Source organism: Octodon degus, unplaced genomic scaffold (genome assembly GCF_000260255.1).
Source record: "Octodon degus isolate 3935 unplaced genomic scaffold, OctDeg1.0 scaffold00158, whole genome shotgun sequence".
NCBI classification, from domain to species: Eukaryota; Metazoa; Chordata; class Mammalia; order Rodentia; family Octodontidae; genus Octodon; species Octodon degus.
The window spans coordinates 5,095,617-5,117,994 of record NW_004524734.1 but is presented as its reverse complement, the minus strand read 5'-3'; the positions used below and the strand labels follow the sequence as shown (position 1 = coordinate 5,117,994).

The 22,378-nt window shown below is 41.3% G+C and overlaps 1 protein-coding gene across 14 annotated transcripts in view; it reads right to left on the bottom strand.

Annotated features, from left to right (window-relative positions):
- Positions 1-22,378, bottom strand: part of Limch1 (LIM and calponin homology domains 1) — a 359,165-nt gene that overhangs the window by 27,622 nt on the left and 309,165 nt on the right. For 6 of the 14 annotated variants that reach the window (XM_023702751.1, XM_023702753.1, XM_023702759.1 and 3 more), the window contains 5 exons: positions 13,544-13,634; positions 11,568-11,731; positions 7,890-7,995; positions 4,259-4,333; positions 3,510-3,550 (listed from right to left, as the gene is read on the bottom strand). In XM_023702751.1, the coding sequence (XP_023558519.1) occupies positions 3,510-3,550; positions 4,259-4,333; positions 7,890-7,995; positions 11,568-11,731; positions 13,544-13,634 (477 nt within the window). The remainder of the gene's footprint in view (positions 1-3,509; positions 3,551-4,258; positions 4,334-7,889; positions 7,996-11,567; positions 11,732-13,543; positions 13,635-22,378) is intronic. The other 8 variants (XM_023702755.1, XM_023702758.1, XM_023702760.1 and 5 more) reach the window with 3 other exon arrangements.

Sequence of the window (22,378 nt, the reverse complement as noted above, 5' to 3'; positions counted from 1 at the left end):
AGACCACTGAGCCATCTCTCCAGCCCCTTCATTTGCTTTGGAAGTAGCAACTTCATTGTATTCAGGCACCTGAGCATCATATGCTCCCTCTGTGTACTGATCCTAGGTCCAAGCCAATGGGAGCAGTTATTTTAGCTGAAACACATTTTGTAAGAAGTGGTGTATACTACATCATGCAGCTAATCCTTTGTATTCTGTTGCTTTCCACACCAGTTTTCCTTAAATTGGGTTAACTCAGTGGTGCCCACCTGTACTATCCAAGATCCAGGCAAAAACTCAAGCCCAAAGGCTTCTAAAAAAATCTTTGGAAGGAAGGAAGGAAGGAAGGAAGGAAAGAAGAAAAAAAAGGAGGGAGGGAGGGAGGGAGGGAGAGAGGGAGAAAGGACACACCTACATTGAACATTTATAGACCCTTTCTTATTATTCCCTAATTAATATAGATGAAAACCACTTGCATAGCATTTACACTGCATTAGGTATTATAATTAATCTAGAGATGATTTGAAGTGTATGAGAAGATGTGTGAGGAGTTTTATGCAAATACTATGCCATTTTGTATAAGGGACTTGGGCATCCAAGAAGTGGGGCGTCAGTAGGTATCCTGGATCCCATCCCCACAGACACTGAGGCATGCATTAGTGGGAGAAGGGTGCACAGACCAGCCTGGCCCCCAAAGATCTCCACTGCCACTCAGGGGCACCATGCCCAGGCTGGCCCAGCGGTGTGTCCCTGGGCAGAGAATGCAGACCAGGCCAGAGGCAACATTGGATTTATCACTCTATGAACATTTATCACTCTTATGCATCCACATGTAGCCATATGGTATGTGGGCTTCCTTTTGTACTCTTGCTGTGGCCTTTGCAAATGGTTGAGCTGGCCATGATGTTCACAAAGTGCTACAGAAAAGCAGGAAGACAAGACAGAGAATACACATCTTATCTTGACTCTTGAGATTCACACTGCATGTTTCTGTACTATACACTATGGAAAATTATGCTGGAGGGTAGAGTACTTATTGTATATAAGCCAGATTTACTTGGACAACTATAATAACTTGGATGACCATCCAAATGTAGATCCCAGATGGGAAATTCTACTGGGCTTTAATGATATTGGACGTTGACTCTACCCTCACACCTGCATTCTCCTAAGATTTGAAGGTCATTTAAATATTGACAACCTCTCACAGGGACATAGTCCTTTGTGGAAAAGGGGAGTGTTCATATGAATAAAGTCATAGGGAGGCAAGTCCAATAGATGGAAAGTAAGAGAAATAATTACTTATTATATTATTGAATTCTTGGGTCAACACTAAGTGGTAATCTCAAGAGTAAGCCAACAAGGAAGAGGTAGGAAAGAGAAAGCAGCAGATTATTTGTAGGACAGAGCGAGCGAGGGAGTGACAGAGAGAGAGAGAGAGAGAGAGAGAGATAGACAGAGACAGAGAGAGACAGAGATAGACAGAGGCAGAAAGAGAGAGGATGATTAGGTGTTTTCAAAGAAGATAATACCAGCATAATAAACAAGAGGGGAAAATAGTGACCTGAAAGTTCCTCCCTTTGGTGAGTATTTCTGATCTGGTGATTATTTACTATGGGGTGAGGATGGGCTGCGGGTGTGTAGGTGGCCCAGGAAGATGGGGGCACAAGCACATAAAGGGTCAACAGATGACCATGTGACGGTTAGCCTCCAGGACAGATATGGATGCTAGAAGAAACTGGCCTGGAGAGCACAGAGCCCACATTGCTCCTCACTCTGTCTGCTGTTGGTCTGCCTCTTCCCCTGGCCCTGGATTCCTCAAGGGAAGGGGCGTCTCTTGGCCCTCTAAGTGTCCCAAGACCTTGTGCTTTCCTCTCAGTAAGTATTTGCTGAGTAAGCAGCAGGATTGCGTCACACATGGTGATGCTGATCCTGCCTTCCCAGTCCTGGGGGCACTCCAAAGCCGACTGAAAACAGCTGAGGTTACCATAATCTCATGCTTACTTTCTCTTCAAACTTTACTTACTTTCAAGTTTCTTTCTTTTCTTTTTTTTTTTTGGTGGAACCTGGGATTAAACTCAGGCCCTTGAGCTTACCAGGCAAGCACTTATTCTACTGAGCTATCTCCCTGGCCCCCTTTCAAGTTTCTTTTATTTTTCTCTTCTATAAGGATCTATTTCCTATTGAATGAACATCAAACTTTCAGGGTAGTAGTATTTCCAGAGAACTTACTTATATAGGTCAGCAACATCTCTTTCTTGTCCTATTTTCCATAAACAGAAATGATAATGCATCCCTGTAGGGCGCTCTTCCTCTCTACCCCTCCTAGGGGCACATGAACAATTTGACATTCTTGTTCCAATATAACTTAAAATGCAATCCATGGAAGTCTGTACCATGAAAGCCAACTTTGAGGTACCTCTGGGGTCCCCACCCCTGTAGGTGGATACTACTTTCTAAGAAACTCAGGATGCCTTGTGTCACCTTATGGCTAAACCTCCACAAATGGTCCTTAGTCATGGACTAAGCTGGAAAGATTGAGGAGTATGTGACAAATGATGGAACCCTCACCACTCTGCCCAGGCACTTAGGAATTCCCAAAGTGAGACATGAGGAATTGCTCTTGGCTATGGTGGGCCTCTTGGATTAGCCCCTGGAGAGGAATGATTTGTTCCTTCATCAGGAGCTATGCTAAAGGATTCTGTATATTCTGTATAATTATTTCAACTAAGGCTTATGAAAACCCTGAAAAAATCTATTATTATTTTGTGGCACAGTCCAAAATGATGGAGGACAGAGAAGTTACACGGTATCTTCAGAGCACAGGGCTAGCAATTCTGGAATTTAAGCTGGCTGTGACTGTGATTGCACAGCTGCCCCCAGGTGGCTCCAGGGTAGTGCTGCAGTTGGTTGTGTGCAGGAGGAAGGAAGTCTCCAGGCCTGGTGGGAATTTCAGAGAACGAACAAGGCCCAACAGGTTCAGCATTGGAAACACCAGTCCTGAGAATTCCGGTATAATTCAGCAGCGCGGGATTTCCACTGTATCATGTGCCTTGATATTTTCATCACCAAATGTTTTCTTATTTTATTTAAATAAAAAAACAGAAAGCAATATGCACAAACAATGTAATTCAAGATACAGATTATCACAAGAGACATGACAAAGACACTGTGGGTCTCCCAGAAAAAGTCTAGGCTGGGTCCTGTCTACCAGCAACACACTACACTGAAGTGTTTTTCTTATTTTAAAGTGATTTCAAATGCCTACTAATTGTATTACATTCATTTTAAGTGCTTCCTTTCTATTTTATTTCCTGATATCATTTTGTTTCCAGGGATCATAACTCCACATAATGACAATCGAGGCCCTTATAATTCGCCCAATGGCATTATGCACAGCTTTAAATTATTCTTTTCAAATCAAGTGTTTGGATCTCACTTTTGCTTGAATATGCTTTACAAAAATCAAATACATTATACTCTAAAACCACACTGAACGAATGTCTTATTCCTTAAAATGAGTTACTTACAGGTGTAGTTAGAGGAGACTTTTCATTATTTGGAGACTCCGCTACACAAAATAAAAGAAAGGAAAAATGACAACGTTAGCAGCTCCTAGTTGCCATTCTTTTTGATTTCTCTCAGGGCAATGTAGTCTGTATATCAGCTTCAAATCAATTCTTTTTCTTTGCTTTGCTTTTTGTAAATCAAGAGCATTAGAAAATTACAATAAGCAGACCCCTGAAGCAAGTTGTACCCATCACCAAAAGAAGTTATGGCCAGTGTAAAATGATCAACATCTGTTAGCACCAGGTTCTAAACTACAGGAAGCAACAACTATTCCTACGGCTGCTGGTTCTCAATGCCCCCTGCGTTCTGCTTGACTGAGCAGTTCACTCGCTGTCTGACACGAAGAAGTATCACACAGAGAGGCCAGATGTCATCCAGAGGAGGGGGAGAGAGAGCCACACAGTTAACAAGAGAACCATTACCAGTTTCTGGAAAAAGTTTCTAATCTTTGTTTTAAAAAAGAGGGAGGGACAATAAAGAAAGAGGTGAATAATACTGTTCCTTTGGATCCTCAAAAATCAACATAAAATTCAATTTTAGTGTAACTGGTACCAATATCAAAAACTATGGTAGCTCTTTGCTAACTGTGTGTCAGGTACAAGCATTTTTCCCCCTGAAATCAGAAACAAAGACAAATGCCAGTCATCATTGGTTGCCCCAACATGGATTTTTGCACAAAAGAAATGCAGCTACCCAGTGTGTAGTTTACCTGACTGGGAGAAAAACTGGGAACGTCGCCAAGAGTTCTGAACTCTCAGCGGAACACTGGCTGTGCCAGGCGACTCTAGATCAGATGGCAGAACAGAACAAACAGAAAACCATGAAACTGGGGTGAAAATTGAACAGATCCATGCCCCCCACATATCAAAGAAGGCCTGGGTGCAATTGACACAAGAATTGAGAGCCAGCAAACCTAATGTACCAAGAGTTTCCCTAGTACAACCACACAAAACCCAAAGACACAAACACAGGTCAGTAGAACAAGGATAGCTTATACACCTGTGCATCTCTATGGTGAACTTCTACAGACTCATACTGAATGGTGACAGTGTTTAAATGTTGAATCAATCTCAATGTGCTATTAGGAGCACAGTGCACACTTTACATTACTTTTGGTGAATGCTAGGAAAGTGTGAAAGGTATCGGAGATGGGTGGCTTGCCTATTTCACACGTTATACTTTATGATAGTCATGTGTGGAAGTCTGTGATTGCTTTCCTTTTATATATATAAAAAGGACATCCTGTGTCGATATGTGGTACATCGGATGCACAGCGACACTGCTGAGCACTGGCATGCCTAATCTCTATGTACACCAACCTTTATTCTCAGAGCAAATAAAGACTTCGGGTTTTACAGTGTGCACATATTTAATTGAGACACAATTGGGAGGCATCTTTCTACTGTTGTGAGGGAGTTGAGGCAAGGACACTGTCATCAGTAAAGGCATCTTAAGAACGTTCTCGGAGGGTCTCAAGACTACTGATGCACATATATGTTCAGATGTTCATGGCCCAGATGACCAGTCTGTAAATGGCCTTATGTAAACAGGCAGAGATCAATTTCTGGAGCAGAAAGCATTTACTGGGTGCGGCTTCAGTGTTTCTGGTTCTCTCTGCTCCTCAGGACTTGATGCTGGACTTTGGATTAGTCACTTAAATACAAAGTGACTAACTTTTTATAGCCAGGCAGAGACCCGCTACTTCTCCCCCCACCAACTAAAGACAAATCACCTCTTCTAAGATTGCATCTATTAGAGGCTGCTTGCTTCCAGAAGGTAGGCACTGTTATTTTCATATCTATCACTGATGTCTTTAAAGCACAATTTAAATAAATAGTTCAAATCAGTGGTTTTCACTGTGGGCTCTGGATCTGCTGAATCGGAACAACCTAGGAAGTTGTTAGAACTGCAAGAAATTCTGTTCCTGGCCACACAGAGAGCCAGACAAGCACTGCAGGGCCCAGAACAGATGTGTTTTTGAAAACTACTGCTTCCAGCCATGTCCCTATAAGGTAAATATTCTTTTTTAAAAAATTTTATTTATTTATGTGTGTGTGTGTGTGTGTGTGTGGCCAGCTCAGCCCACCAGGGGGCGGGGCTGGCTGCATGTGGTGCTGGGGATTGAACCGCGGTCCCAGTGCTTTGCCAAGCTTGTTCCAAGTAGGTGCTTTAGACCACTGAGCTATCTCACCAGCCCCTCTTTTTTTTTAAAGTTTCTTTTCTTTCTTTTTTTTTTTTGGCAGAACTGGAGATTGAACTCAGGTCCTTGCGCTTGCCAGACAGGCATTTCTGCTGCTGAGCTATACCTCTGGTCCTAAATATTCTTTTTTAATAAAAGTATTTAAGAAGAGTTTATTTCTACATCGTACCTTGCTCTGTATTTCTCCTATTGCTAGCATTCGTGACTGTGTAGTTACGAGATTACACAGTCAGCACATGTTCTGGGCCAGGTACATACTAAGCTAAACACTAAAGGTTTCTTCATATAGTGCTTCCAGTACTCTTAAAGATTGGTCTGATTATCATTTCCTGTTTACAGGTGACAATAAGATTACAAAGCTAAGAACCAGATGATTTAGAATTTTAAAATGTTCTAGGGTGCTGGTGGCGAACCTATGGAGCACATGTACAGCAGGCTGTTTTCTATGACTGAAAGCTCTAAAAGATTTGCCGTCACTACTTTAGGGCTACTACATTTTATGTTTTTAATCATCTAACTTGAGTAAAGCATCCAATAAATCCCTTTAATGCACCAGCACATTTCTACAAGCCAAAATGCTTCTTTACAACAGGTAATGGGATGTCTAGATACACCAGCAAAACCAATATGGTGTAAAACATCTATTCCCACTCTATTTTCCTTCTGTACAAGATTACAAAGTACTAGACACAGATAGAATTAAACTCTGTCTACATAGGTCCCACTCATGGCCCAGCTATGAGACTTTAGTCAGTTCCCTTCAGAACTACAGGATCTACAGGATCTTGGAAGACAGTACTGAATTTATTTCTACATCAAGAAAAAAATGACCATGAGTACATGCACCAGTGAATTTCCTCCAAAGTGCTCTCTGTTTTGCGTACAGGGAATTATGCTAATGGTGACCCAAATAGCTGCCCACCTTGCAAAGGGAAGTAGTAAATCCCAGTCGCCATGCGTCTGTACCACTCTGTCTCTGCCTGAACTGATAAATCTACAAGCTGTACTGGGGGACGTACATTTAAAGTAACAAAATGAAAACCATTCAGGTTTGTCTCTCAAACTCTAGTTGTTTCCCCATGTAGAGAACTTGCATATAGAAAGCTCAGAAATATATGGGTGGAAAAACAATTCTCGTGGATGGTGGAATTCTCAAGGCCCATCTTCCCTCTACTAGCCATACTGTATTCCTAAGGGACCTAGCTGGCCATGCGGGTACCAGGGTTTCACACTAGGACAAAATGATTAAAGTTGTGCTTTTAGAATATAAAGGACTGAATTATAACTGATATGTGGCCTACAAGGTACTTGGGGGTCATTGCTATTTTATGGACTCTAAACTTTTGTTAGATATTACCCCTTTATATATCATAATAACATGCATCAAATATACACAGCACATTAAAATATGTGCTCAGTATTAGTGTTTGTAATTACATAGTATACATACCAAGGCTATATTTTTTAAATTTTTCATATACTTTTTTGTTTGTTTGTTTTGAGACAGGGTCTCGCTTTGTAGACGGCCTTGAACTCTCTATGCAGCCCAGGTTAGCCTCCATGGGACTACAGGTGTGCCACTGTACCTGGCATATTTTTTAATGTAAAGAATTTTTGGAAATGTTAATTTTTTTGCCTATTAATATCATGTTTAATGTATTCTGTGACTTATTCCTCAGCGCTGATCATGCACTCCCCAGAATTACTAGGTAAAAATCTGCTTTCACCCAATGACTGCCAAATTAATAGATTAATACTGTCAAATTAATTAATACTGCTGGATTACAGGCAATCAACAATAAAGTTGGCACGATAGTAAGATTGAAAACATTTAAAATTTGATGGATTTTTTCATTTTTATTTGTGTTTTTTGGCTGAGAGACAATACTAAAAAGCTTAAGGTCGTACAGACTATATAGGGCCTCTCGTTTCTAAAGTTCCCGGTGGCTAAGTGGCATGTAGCTGGGGCTCCTGGTCTGGTCAGGCAGGGAATGCAGCCTGAGCTCTCCACGCTGAAGTTATTAGTCCCACCACCGTGGCCGCTGGCACATCACAGGCTCAAGGAACATCAACACACAGGATGCAACCATGCTTTAAAATAAAGAACAGGACATGACATAAAATATTTCCTCCTCTTTACCTTGAGAACTGAGATTTGGCAAATGTAGTTGGCTCGTTTCAGGCATTTTGTCCAGAAATGGAAACATCAGCGTTGCTTCTGGTTCCGGGGGCTTTGGCTTTACCACCTGTGCGTGGGCAACAGACAGCCATCACAAGCACTGTCTACCAATAAGTGCGCAGATGAAAGCAAATGGGAGGACCCCATACAGAAATAAGCTCAAGCATTTAACTTTTAAATGGCTTAATTTTTCCCATTCCTTAAAAACCTATTTGTGCTTTCCTATACCAACAGAGAGCTCCGTGCTTCAGAGAATTCAAGAGAGCATAAAAATGTATTCAGCATTTTTCTCCAAACACAGAAGACAACCACCCATCTTTGGAATAAAATATGACCCCCTCATTTTTTTACTGACAAGCAGCACACTCTTTTCTGGTACTATGCAGTACTGAATTTATGTCAGGAAATGAGATGTTTCATACATGATGATTTTATTTTATTTATTTATTTTTTGGTGGAACCAGGGATTGAGCTCAGGCCCTTGCTCTTGCCAGAGAAACACTTATTCTACTGAGCCATCTCCCTGGCCCCTGATGATTTTATTTATTTATTTATTTTGATGGTAAGGGGGATTGAACTCAGGACCTCGCGCTTGCCAGCAAGCACTTATTCTACTGAGCTATCTCGCTGACCCTCACATGATGATTTTAAAAGCTATTACTCTGTAGGGTGTTAAACACTAAAGTAGCATTCCCTTTAATGGACATTATTCTCAACATACTACTCAGCTCTCCACATATATGCAAAGCAATTGAAGGTAATACACTTTGCCTATTGACAAAGCATCTTTATAAATAACCACAATCAAACAATGCCCTGAAACAATTTTTGAGGCATATTACATTGCTTGTCCTCATGCAAAGTAGCTCTAAAACTACAGGCTTTAGCAATTCTTATGTTCACTTTGTAAAACAGATTTTTTTTTTATTATTGTCATTTACATTTGTTTCTCCTTATCTAATGGCCTTTTCTAGAATTGCCCTTCCCTGGCCATGTTGCATCTAATCAACCTACTGCTAACGACCTGAATACAAGACTTATTTAAACCACACCTAGAACAACAGAAGACACTGAACACAGGTGTAAATAAAGAACACAGTGCTGCTATCAGTTCCCATCTTCTTAGCTTCTCTCAGGACCAACTGTGATTTCATCTTCTGGCTGGTGACCGTGTTCCTGACAGATTGATGCGAGAGCTAATGATCTCAGAGTGCAACTACAGAGCGCTTGTTACATAATAAGCTGCTCTGTGATTTGGTTCTCAGGACAAATTAATGCCAGGATTTCTTCTGCATAGATTTTTCTTCCGTAATAATATATTTAACCTTAAAAGAACCTGAAAAAAATATAATCTCCTCATCCAGCAATACTGAGGTCAACCAGCTATCCAAATGAAGTTCAATATTAAACACAGCTAAAGCTAAGATTTACTCTTACCAAAGTTGACAACCATCAAATCTTAACCTCATATACGTTTTTAGGTGGGGGTGAGGCTTAAAAAGTATGGTTCATATCATTCTTGGATGTATATGAAACAGTGAGTGGACAGCAGAAATGCTCCAAATGACCACTATGTAGAGGTCAGCCTGCATTGGTGGGAGCTTTCTTTCTTTCTTTCTTTCTTTCTTTCTTTCTTTCTTTCTTTCTTTTTTTGCGGAACTGGGGATTGAACTCAGGCACTTGCATTTACCAGGGAAGCGCTTATTCCACTGAGCCATCTCCCCGGCCCCCACTTTTAAAAAAATTTTTTTTTGGAGCTTTCTTTTAAAAAAGTAACATTCTCAAGGGAAATCAGAGAAAAAGAGCTATTTGCAACCACTGTGGTCCCCTTCTCTAAGTGCTAGCTATAGGAGAGGGAGAAAGGGGAAAGATTCATAGAATGAGAAGGGAACTTGGTTCAAGTCTATTTGCTCATAAACTAGCAGAAGTTCTTAACTGGGGTCCACAGAATACAGTTTAGTGGCTATATGTACAGTACTCAGAACCACTTGATTCCAGGGACAACCTGGGAATCCTATGTATTTTATTTATGCTTTCAAAATATTATTTTGACCATAATGTTTACCAGATGGCTAACGAGCCCCCAAACAGAACAGAACAGAACAGAACAGAACAGAACAGAACAGAACAGAACAGAACAGAACTAAACCAACAATAAACATGAGGACTCTTGAAAATATTTTCTATATGGGGGGCAGATGTGACCCTAGTGGTTTGAAGATAGCTCACAATAATGTGGGGAAGGTCAATGAATACTTTTTACAGTATCTGTTTTGATCAATTAAAACAATATTCTAAGAATATGATGTAGTTTTCCTTTTAGTGTTGATTTAAGTGGAAAAAATGAGTTTTTAAGAATAATAAATAAATAAATAAATAAATAAATAAATACTGGCTACAAATATCTTGTAGATAAAGGTAGAAAATTCTACCCACCACTAACTTACTATCTGACTTACAGTTTAATTCCCCTTTATCAATCTCCAGACTATTCTTTGATTCTCAATGGTTAACAACAGGGAACAGCTTGGGTCTGAAATTCCCCCAATCATCTAAGCAAAAGACATTCTCAAGGGTCTACCAGTCTCAGTTCTATAAGGCCAGGGGCTGTGTCATATTCTGTATTGAATATCTAGTATCTAAGTACGGTACCTAGCACCTAGTAGGTACACAATGAGTTCCTGACTGAATAAAGAATAAGCTTGAGCTAAACAATAAACATTTTACTTTAAAGTCAAGTCTAAGTTTAGAGTTGATTTTTAAAGGTGAAACACCACAACATACAGCTTACCAATTATTCAAGGCAAAGGGTCTACTTCCTAGCCCAGCAAGTCCGAGAGGCTTTAAAAAATACAGATGCCTGGCCCCCATCTCCAGAGAATCTCGTCTATGTAGCTCAGAGTGGGCTTGGCAGTTTTTAAATTCAGAGGGGAGCCAAAGTTGAGACCACCTGGGATAAATGATGACGACTTTTGGACTCAGTCGCTGGAAACATCAAACTCATATAAATGAGATGAGACTCCAAGCACATACAAAATTTACTACAAAGTTTAGAACAAAGGTCCAAAAGCCATTATATCAGAATAGTAATTGGCTAAGTTCCTTACTATGCAAATCTAGGGCTTCAGCAGCATCCTTAAGTGTTGGAAAGAGAATATTTACTAAAACTGTCAGGTTAAAAGGTAAATAAGCAAGTGGCTACACTGCAAACCAAAACCTAAGTGCAAAGCTTTCCAACTTCTATTTTCCTTTCAAATGTGTTGAACTTTTAAATTTCAATTTTTTTCAATCTAAGTTTTGAAAGATGTTGAAGGACTACAGGCCGTACATTACTAATACAAAGGCAAGTTTCCATGTCTTATTTTCTCACCTTTTCTGTGTTTGTATATTTAAAAAAATGCATATATTACACACTTAATATATTCACTATATATTTATATACCTCTACAATCCTCTCTATGTGTTTAAGTTGTTTTACAGCGAACATGTAGTGTATTTGTTGTAGGAAAACACATAGGTTAAAGATGGAACAGATCAGTAGAGAGCTCCACTATTAACACCTGCGCTGGCAGCAGCCAGTGCCAGCACAAAGCCACACAAGCTTTTGGGGCGACTGCTTTGCCCCACGGTGCAGCTTACCTTTTGGGACAGCACCAACTGCACCCTTCCACCCATCTCATTTTCTAGCTTCTTCCCATCTGCTTCTTCTGGCATGCCGTCCTTCAGCTGTGGGCTGGAGGAGAGCCCCACCAAGGCCACCGTTGGGCTGCATCGTGTCACGGTTGTCGTGAAATGCTGTGACTCTGAAAGAGGGTCGCATCCAGAAGCAGAAAAGAGAAAAAGGAAGTCATACAAAAGGCCACCGTCCTGCACAGCCACCCCGCGCCTTTATGAGGTGTGATCAACGCACACGGCAAGTGTTTTACATTTTCAAACTTTATTACAGTAAAGCACACAATGCCTTTAATTTTCAAAATCCTCCTCCTGCTCACTTGTTCCATCATTCATGCCACTTTCTGAAGCTGTTGTGAAAGTCCTTCTACACCTTTAGTTGGGCCACTGTGGCTGTCTGGATGTCCTGACTTGATTCGAGGTATTTACCTTTTGTGGTCATTTTGACTTTGGGGAAGAGAAATAGCACAGAGGCTGCAGCATCAGATCTGGTGGACAAGGCCACACCGGTGTGTTTACAAGCTGCCCTTCTATTGGATGGCATCGGCAGCAGCGCTCACTGTGGTATTTTTCACAACTCAGACAGACACTTACAAAAGACAGCATCCAGAACTGCTTCAGAAAGTAGAAAGAATACTGGGATGCATGTGTTTGAAAGAAGAGATAAGTTTTTGAGAGGGCTAAATGGCAACTGTATCTCATTGTAATAAATTTAAACTTTGTACAATTTAAACATTCACTGAACTTTTGGATCACACCTCATGGTCCATGCCCACCCTCAGCAGTAGGAGGCTGGATTATAGCGACGACAGAAAGCAGTGCAAGATGCTGTAGTTCTCCAGGCTCCTACACAAGAAGATAAAACAAGCAGCATTCGAAGAGACATTAAATAGCCCAAGACAAGCTGAAGTTCTTTCTTTTTTTCTTTTCTTTCTTTTTTTTTTTTTTTTTTTTTTTTTTTTTTTGGTGGAACCGGGGATTGACCTCAGGCCCTTGCACTTGCTAGGCGAGTGCTAATTCTACTGAGCTATCTTCCTGGCCCCCAGAAGTTCTTAGTAGAGTCACAGTTTACATCAGAATAACACAAGGTGACAAAAGAGAACGTCCAGAGATAATTTCTGTCCCCAGGCCTGTGCGCCAGCCTGGCTTTCCCTTCCATATCTCGATGCTTCCCTTTGACACCACATTTCTAACTGGAAGGTGTTAAGGACATGGGGCAGGTGGACAGAATACAGTGAAAACAAACTGCTTGCTGGAAAGCAGTCAGTATGCTGTGGAGAGAGGGGGAAAGCCGCCAGAAAGAGGGCATGTCAAAACATGGAGGCACAGTCTAGTTTTTAAAAAATGCTGTTATTTTAAAGGGCCAGTTAAGAATAATTGGCTATTAAAAGAGGGGACAGGTTTTATGGTCAGCAAAAGAAGACATACGTTTCAAAAATGCTGATAAAATTTCACAAAAAAATTAAGAAACAAAAATTTAGGGAATAAACAATCCTACTCTAAACAATGGGTACAGCATATTCATATTTGCCATTCAGGTTTATTACTTTATTCTTTATTTTATTCTCTATACTTTATTCTCTCAGCCTTACTATTTCAGCATTGATTGTTATGATATATTATTGATCTATTTCTTATCTACTGTAGTTCAAGTGCTTCAAAATACAACATTCAGTTGTAGAATTATTTGTATGAGAAATGCAACTTTTATGATGATGGATATTTGTTTGCAAGAGGCAAAACATAACTGCATCAAAAAAAGCTAGGCTTCTATTTTTATAGAAACACTGAACCCATGGTCAGAATTCCTCCCTGTAGCCTCTAGGTGGCAGCACCACTACATTCCTTGTACAGCAATTTAGGAGGAAAAAATTCTCAACTGTTATTTTCATTATATCTCGAGTTATTACTATGCTTTATCCTCAAGTCATTATGAAACCAACCTGATGAGGCAAGCTCTGCATTCCCTTTTCTTTCTTTTTCACCATCATTTTCATCCTCTTCGGGGTTCAGTTCAGTTTCTTCAGTGGTTGCCTGAAAAAGATTTCCCCCCCTTGACTATAATATTCCTTTGCAAGTTCTAAAAAGACAAAGGATTTGTTCTTAGTAGTAACTTCCAGGCCAACAAGGCAGGCTGCCACGGGAATTCACTCTTCAGGTTTCCTGAGCAGTTTTACTGGGGTGTCTATGAGTCTGCGGAGATGGGAGATGTCCTGGGAAGGATGAAAAGAGGACACTCCTGTTCCCCTCCCTCCAAGTCCTCCTCTCTGCTTCCTTTCTTTTCCAAAACCAAAGTATGTAAATCAGTTACCTCTCCTGCTTCTCAAGGCCTTTCAACTTGCTTTAGGGTGATACCACTAAGGAAGTTGGTGTTTTGTTTGTATCCTAAGGATGCAGTCGACCTCTTAGCGGCCTGCCTTGGGTATGGCTGCCTGTGGCTCTTAACACTGTGGGTTTGATTCTTGCAGTTCTCTTCTCTCTTGGGCTCCCAATGACATCTATTACTGGAATGTTCTCTTTTCCTCCCTATTCTTCTTTCCCTTCCTAACCAAATATAGGTTATCCTTAAAAGTTTTACTTGGCCCCTGTTTTGCTCCACTTGTGCCAAATCACCCTCAAATGTATCAGTGATTCCCTAGACCCATCCTGATGTCCGCGATCCATTTATGACTCACACTTTCACTCCATCGCTGAGAGTTTATTAAAGCTCCAGGGCAGTGTAACTGACCATCAAGGCCACAGTAAGTGGCTAAGAGTCGACTGCTAGTCCCTTCTCCACATCTAAAGATTTCAGTTTACAGCACCAGTTTTTCCCATCACAAAAATTAAACTTTAAGTTATCTCTGATTCCCACCTCATTCGTATCCTTCATGTGTCAACTCCCACCAAGTCTGTAACACAATATTTCTCATACTGATCTCTCCCCTTCCATTCCTATGGCTGGGACCCAAGGTTTGCTTCTGTTCCTTTGTTCTTCTACAGAGGGGGTCTCTGATTCAGAGCTCACTGTCTAATCCTCCTGGCACATCACTGTCATGGTCATCTCTCTCAGTAGTGCCCCAACTTTTCACTTTTATACCTGTATTTCTCTCAGTTCCTCAACTGTAGCACCTTGTATGTGTGATGAATTTGTAACAGTAAAATTCTTAGAGCAGCCTAAATGTCCAACAGCAGGAAAGAGCTGAATGAATCAATTATGTCCATAAAGGGAACTATCACATGCACCGTAGAAAGACAGAATGTTGAGCCAGTTGAGGGTGTAGCTCAATGAATAAGCGTTTTTAAGCTGTGTATGTAGCACAATGTCTACACATACATGATTACAGCTGGGTGCTGAAAAAGATCCCCCCCCTTGACTATAATATTCCTTTGCAAGTTCTTTGCATCCAAGGCATGCATGTTAGCTTAGCTACTTGGGGACCAAGGATGAGTGCAAATTCAAGACCAGCCTGGACAACTTAGCAAGACTATTTCAAAATAAAAATTTTAAAAAGGATTAAGGGTGTAGCTCAGTGATAGAGCTGTTGACTAGCATGCAGGAGGACCTGAATTCAATCCTCAGCACTGCAAAAATGGAAACAGCCTTCAAAAAAATTATATTTTATATGATTGTACACATAGACTTGTACCTGCTAATACATAAATTACAATGTACATAATGTCAAAAGATAGTAAGGACATACAGCATGTCAATAGTGATGGTTTTAAGGTTTATTTTTCCTTCTCTGTGTCTAGTTTACACATTTTAAAATGCTTCATAATGACTATGCATTGCTTCTGTAACCAAAACACAGAATCAGTGTAATTTTACAGTCTTTCCTTGGATGCCAACTGACTTTGACTTTAAATTAAATACTACATAATGCCTGAACAACCAAAAGAAGTAAGTCAATGCTGAACATTTTTTTAGTAGAAGTTTCTGGTAAAGGGCTAAAGTTAAATTCATAAAGTGTATATGAAATGCTTCACAAATTCTGAGAGATTTTCAGATAAATGGTAAAGTTGGTTTCAGAACAAGCTTTCTTAACTACTTTATAAAATATTTCCACTTCAAGCCTCACATCTCTCAGTGCACAAACCTACCACTCATGCCTGCTCATCTGTTTCCTGCCTTTTTTTATTCTGAAATAGGGCTCATCTTTATCCTGTCTTGCTCAGTTGCACCCCCAACAGGAAGACTTCTGTGGCGAGGGCTTCTGCCCTTGTGAATATAGGCGACTTTGGACCTGTACATCAGCACAGGGCGAAACATCAGAGCAGGCACTCACAGGAGTAATGTAACTGGAAGTCACCTGATTAAGATGCCATATTGACATGCACGCATTGCCTAACAGAAATGTAATTATTATATGTTACAAATATATTTTAGTAAAATATTAAAATGCAAAAAAAATAAAATAAAATATTTCCATAGGTCCTCAAAAGGCTATGAATTTATTGATTTCTCATAAATATATAATTTAATCTATGAATTAAATCAAAATTTGCTTCTCTAGTCACCAAAATAAAAGTCCTTAAAGTAAATGCATCGGCAAATACAAAAAAATAAGTCTGGTTTTATTTAAAGCGCACACATAAAAAATTAATACCTGATAGTGGTTTGTTTTATAATATTAAAATAAAAAATAGGAAGAAATAAAATACTGGCAGAAATACAGATTTTGAGCTTTCTTTCCCAAATGGATTAGATTATGGAAAACTATCTGAGGCTGGGAAACAAATTTGCAGTTAAATATTGATGAACAGTCTTCTAGGGAACACTGATGTTTCCAATTACTATAAATAACTAACAACAAAAAAGGGCCGAAGCTTCTGCTGCCTAAAAATGAACAAAGACATGAACATAGTTTATTAAATCTAAGAACAACAATTTTAAGTATTATTATTGCAGGTACTACAAGAAAGAACATAAACTTTCTGTTAAAAGTGACACATTATTGATTGTAAGAGAAATCTTGATTTAGAGATGTTAAAATGTGGAAGACTGCCACTTGGACTCCATAACGTAAGACAATCATGAAGCCCTTTAGACATAATGTATACTGCAAGCAAGACGAGATCTCGGCATTAACTACTTCACTCAGGATTATCTTACCAGTGTACCACATTCTGGTAAAGTTTATGTCTGTATGACTAATGGAGAAATTCTACTTTCAAGAATTCTCACATTTCTAAATCACTTGACCCTATTTATCTTATCTCGAAGTGACAGTTTAAAGCATCCTGGCATCCAGTTTGGTAAAATGATAGGAGCATTAGCAACAGCTATGAAGAGGCTTGCTGCATCTACCTCGTGTCAGCCCACTGGCACTTGATAGCGATAACTTCACTGAAGCCTCAGAGCAAAGCTTAAAGACAGTGCCCATATGGTCCTCTTTGTACAGTGAGGAAACTGAGGCCTGAGAGATCAAGTGCCCGCCCAGGACCACATTGCTGGTAGACAGAGGAGGCTGGAACGCTGCTCAGGGCTGATTAGCCCCAAGCGTTACCATCTGGGCATGGAGTCAAACCCATCACTGTGTCATTATTTTTCTCCTCATCGAGATATAACACCTGGCACCCACCCTTTAAAGGAGGTGAGGTTTATTGTGGCTTATGGTTTACAAGGTCTCAGTCCATAGTGAGCTGGCTCCAAGGCAAAAAAGGGGATGGTGGAAATCATGGGGAGGAGAGTGGCTCAGGTTGTGCTAGGCAGGAGGTAGAGGGACAAGCCAGGAATCAGGAAGGCAGTGCCTCGTCCAGGGCCACGCTCTCACTCTTCCATGCAGGCCCTGCTTCCACACAGCCTCTAAGCTCCCAGTGGATGAGCCCACCAGGGGATTCAGTGTCCCCATAGTGCAAGTGCCCTCATGCAGCCTCTGGAAGATACCCCAGGCCTAACCCTAAGAGGTCCCCCAGTAATCAAGGGTTTCGATCCACACAAAGCAATCAGTAGCTGAGAGTTTCAAGCTTATTGCTGGAATTATTCAAACTGCCTTTTCTATCCTCTTTCCTTCTTCTGCTTCTCGTTCATTCTGCAAAAGATGGGAACTCCTTGGAATCCTCCAGGGCAGAATGCAACTTAATTGGATCTATTTCCCGGGATTGCTAACTCAAATGCCCTCCTCTCTTACCCACTCACCCCAAGTTCTCAGAGGTAGGGACCAGATATATAATTCATGCTAGGAAAACAAATATTTTCCTAGTATGCATTATTTATAGAACTCCTACTCTCAAGCTTATTTTAATGCACACCATCACCCAAAGCAGGCTACCACTAGCAAAATTTTCAGGATATATTAAGAGAAAAAGCAAGCCACAACAACACTGAAATAAGATGAACCTGTTTTAAAACACAACACACATGGAGTAAAAGAAGATAGACAAGGGACTGAGAGAAGGGGAAGATACGTGCAAAGAATTAGGGTGTGTTATACACTGACGCCCCATGATGAATGTAACCATGCTGAAAACATACACTAATAAAAATAAAACTTAAAACTTCATAGTATTAATTTCTAGGTGGCTGGAGTAACAGGTAGTTTATATTTTCTCTGTAGTTTTCTGTGTTTTGCAATGCACACAGGCTATCTGTAATCAAGGGGGAATCTCCAAAGCCAGATTAATTAGCTTGTGTCTGCCTTCTGCACCCTGGAGGCTTGCAACTCCTGTCCTCACATCACCGCTGCCAAAGAAATGAGCTCAAAGTTGGCAGTTTTCACCCATCCTGATAGAATCGGAGGTTTGCTTCAAAGAAACCTGCCTTGCTGGGAAAAGCACTTTCTGATCCACACTTTTCTATTTATAGCTCAAGCACAGAGAAAGCCTTCCCTTGCCTACAAGTAACATTTTCTCAAGAATAACATGAGTGAAAAAACAGATCCCTGGATGTGACTGAAGCCAAGAGTTGGCTTCATGTTGACTCAGAATGGGATCTACACTGGGCTGGGTGCTAGACTCAGCCCTGAGGACACAGGAGAGGGGTGGCAGCTTCCTGACTTGACAGGCATGTGGTCCAGCCACAAAATCTACCTGGTTACTAGAACCTTTTAACTAGAACCTTGTTGATGGGCTGGCTCAGCCAGGGACTGTGCAGAGAGGCAACAGCCTCCTGAGACCTGGGGCTGGATATGGTTCTGTCTCTTGCCCAGCAGGGCTGTGAAGCTTGGGCTGGTCATTTAACCTCCACGGGCTGGAATGGTGATACCCAAGGTCCTCTCCTGAGCAAATATTCTGGGATTCTGAGCAATTTCCTGGTTCCAGTCTTAAATAACTTGTCTGGACACGAGCCAATAAACCCGGTCTAATTCTACCTTGGGCTCAGGACCCAGGTACCCCATATGTGTTTCTCCTTTTACTTCTGGATCCCCAAGAGTCTGCTGCTCCAAGATAGAAGGGAAGCTTCATGATGATCTGGTTGTCTGTGTCTTAAAAAAAATTGTATCTTGTGCTGTACTTTTCAAGCCAATATGAGACTCCAATCCAGCTAAGATGGGCCGAGTTTAATTTTTTATTCTCCCTAATATATACTTTCTCGAAATCTGTAAGTGCTTCTGGATCTAAAAACCTATTATGACTTTTAAAAGAATACTTAATTTAACTATGACTAAGATGACAAAATAGTTTCTAAAGAAATGTTTGTTGACATTTGACATCTAGAAGGAATTTGCAGTTGGTCTGAGCCTCGAAGAAAACAGCGCCTACTCGGATGCCTTCAGCCCGCTCTCACTGCACAGTGAAATGTTTCAAGAAAGGTCCGATTGTTTTCCTGGATCAGAAAACACAAAAGTGATGAATTTCTAAGAGGAAGGCCATGGACTTTTTTTTTTGAGATTGGAAAAACAAATCTACCTTGTTATTTAGTTTGCGTAAAGCAGATGAAGTGGTTTACATATCCATGAGCTGAGTTTGGCTCAGTCCAAGGAGGAAGATTTGGGGCACCCCAGCTGGAAGGTGCTGGCCAAGAGGCACAGGGTGGCTCTGTCCTTTGGGCTGACTGGGTGAAAGGGGCCAACCAACAGACATGGAACGGCAGCAGGGTCACTGTCTGAGGCAGCCTGGGAGCCTCAGGGATGGAGGGAGATGACAGAAGGAGCACAAGAGCTGCCAGAGGAGTCCCATGAGAGTCTGCAAAGGCAGCTACCTCTGGAGAAAGCACTTCACATCTGTATATTTTTTACAGAATTACAGCAGGGACAACTGACAAATGAAGCAGGAAGATGGCAAGAAAGTCATCTGATTCATCTGAAATTTATATAGTTCCATACAGTAATGTTGATGCTCTTACTTTAATTAAAAAAAAAAATCTGTATCTATCACCATTTTGGCCCTTGAAGAGAAAGACCCTTTTTCGTCCCTTCGTTGGATAACAATCTTGACATCAACGTTAGGGTTTAGATCAAGATGTCCTCAGAAGGCCTCACGCAGCGAGAGTCAGGGCTTGTGGAAGGTGAACCTCCGGATGATACAGGGGACTTGCTGTTAGGAGGTGAGGTCTGGGCCGAAGGGGCGGGGCCTGGGGCCTGCGGGGGCGTGTCTCCTCTCCTGGCTCCTCCCTTCCTCCCGCTGCTTCCTGGCTGCCATGAGCAGAGTAGCTTTCCTCTGCCCACGTCCTTCCAGCACGCTGTTTTTGTGTTTAAGCTTATCGAACACGGTCTGGAGCTTGTGCAATGTGAGCCAAGGCAAATTCCTCATTTAAGTTACTGGTTCAGCGATAGCATCTCAGTGATGAAAAGGTGACTAAAATATAAACCAAGCCTCAAAAAGTTTCGCTCGTTCAAATGGAGCTGGATGCTGGTTCATGGGATACTTCAGGTATTTTAGGAAAGGCTCACTTGTGCATCACTGAGGAAGAATAGACTCAAATATAAATGTCACCAATAGTGGACCGAGACAACATGGGGAAGCTTCAAGGGAGACACAGATTTCTTTCTGTGGTCTACCTAAACTCAGGATAGATGTCCTCAAACTAGAGGAACCTCTGAATCTCTTCCCAACCCTGGATCCTAGAATTCTGCATCTGTGGTGTGAGAGGATTGTCTAACAAAAGCCACTATTTTCAAATGCAAAGCAAAATGTTGGGCTTCCACATGGTGACATGACCAAGGCGCTGAACAATTTTATGGGTAACTAACTGGGAGGGCAGAAACCAAGCTTGTGTCCTCTAATGGATAGCCCCCGGTCATGCTCACCATATCTCAGCCCCCCTGGGTCCTCTCATGAGAGCCTGACTATGCCCACGCCTTCCACCCTGCTATTCCAACACAGGGAACTGCCTGCCTCCCCACCTCCATTCTCATGCAAATCCTACATTTCAGGTCAAGTTTCAAAACCTGCAGCCCACACACCTTCCCAGACCACACCCAACCTATAATGATCTTTCTTGTTCTTGCAATCTAATACATCCCTTTGGCCTACTTACTCTATAATCTATTTAATTATATATTGCTTTATATATTTTTCCAGTTCCTTTAAGAGAATTTTTCTTGTCAGCAAGTTTATAACGTCCTAAAATGTATTTTTTTTTTTTTTAAATAGGGTTCATCTGTCAGTTATGAGCAGGCACTTACCACACTCAGCAGGAACAGAACTTTAGCGTAGTTGCTATTACAATCTCATTTCCTTAGAGGTAGGGCAGCAAGAATAAAATATAAAATATAAAAAACCAAAATCCTAGTACAGGATTTATTTCAACCAGAAGAAAACTATGGTCCTAACAGTGTCCAATGACAAAGATGCGGTAGAAGGGAACTAATGCAATGACATGTCAGAGAAGTGCTCCTGTGAACCTCAGAGGCTGACCTGCCTACGTCTCCTGCCCTGTGTGCGTGTGTGTGGGGGGGGTTGTTATGTCTGCCTGCTCTGTTGCCCTCGCTCACATTCTGAATGAATTCTCCTGTCTACTGCTGCTGCTGCTGTGCCTTCCGAACAGTTCCAGCTCACCCTAGAGAAATTGTGACATTTCAGTGGTGGGTGAGGCTACTCCTCTGTAGAGAGTATGTCAGTTGGGAATGCAGTTTTTGGAAGAAAGACCCTATTTAAAAAGAAGAACACTATTCCTTTGACAGTTGGGTATATGAGTTAGAAATAGCAAAGCCACGTCCAAGCTGGTAGCCTTCCCTGGGAGCCTTTGGAGTTGAGCCTCCCGTTTCAAGCTGGTCAGTATATGTCTGCCATAATCAACTCATTCCACCTTTCCAACAGAAATACACTGGCTGTAGCATTCTTAAGGAAAGCTTTTGTTGGAATAAAGGAGGAGGAAGTAAATTGAGGAGTGGGTTACTGGAAAAGTGACTTCTTTAGAATGACTTCTGGCACAAGCCCATGTAAGAGGGAAAACTTTGGGTGTCTTAAATCGCATGGGTGAAGAGCTTCAGTAATGAGCTGAAGTTCCACAGAGCACAACTAACAACTTTGCTTCTGGCCTGATAGATGGAGATCGTTACCAACCCAGAATGTAAGTTAGCAGCGCCTGCCTTCATTAGCTTAGGAGCCCAAAGTAGTAAAGACAGGGCCGAGGAGCTATTGTGGTACCCATCAGAGCCGTAAGGGCTTACTGAACTGGAGCAGACTCCCAGCCTGGCAACTATGCCAAGGAAGAAAGAAGAGTCATGGACTTTTCTATGAGCTTAGGCTGGCATCCTGAGGCTGTCTAAATGGTTATCTTTTGTTTGGATCCCTCCTTGTCATAGTGCGTGTGCTTCTGAAATAACACAGATCCTTTCAGATTATGGAATTTTGCTTTTTCTTAAAATAAGCTACTTTGGGCAGTATTTACTGTGAAATCTTTTTCTCCCTCT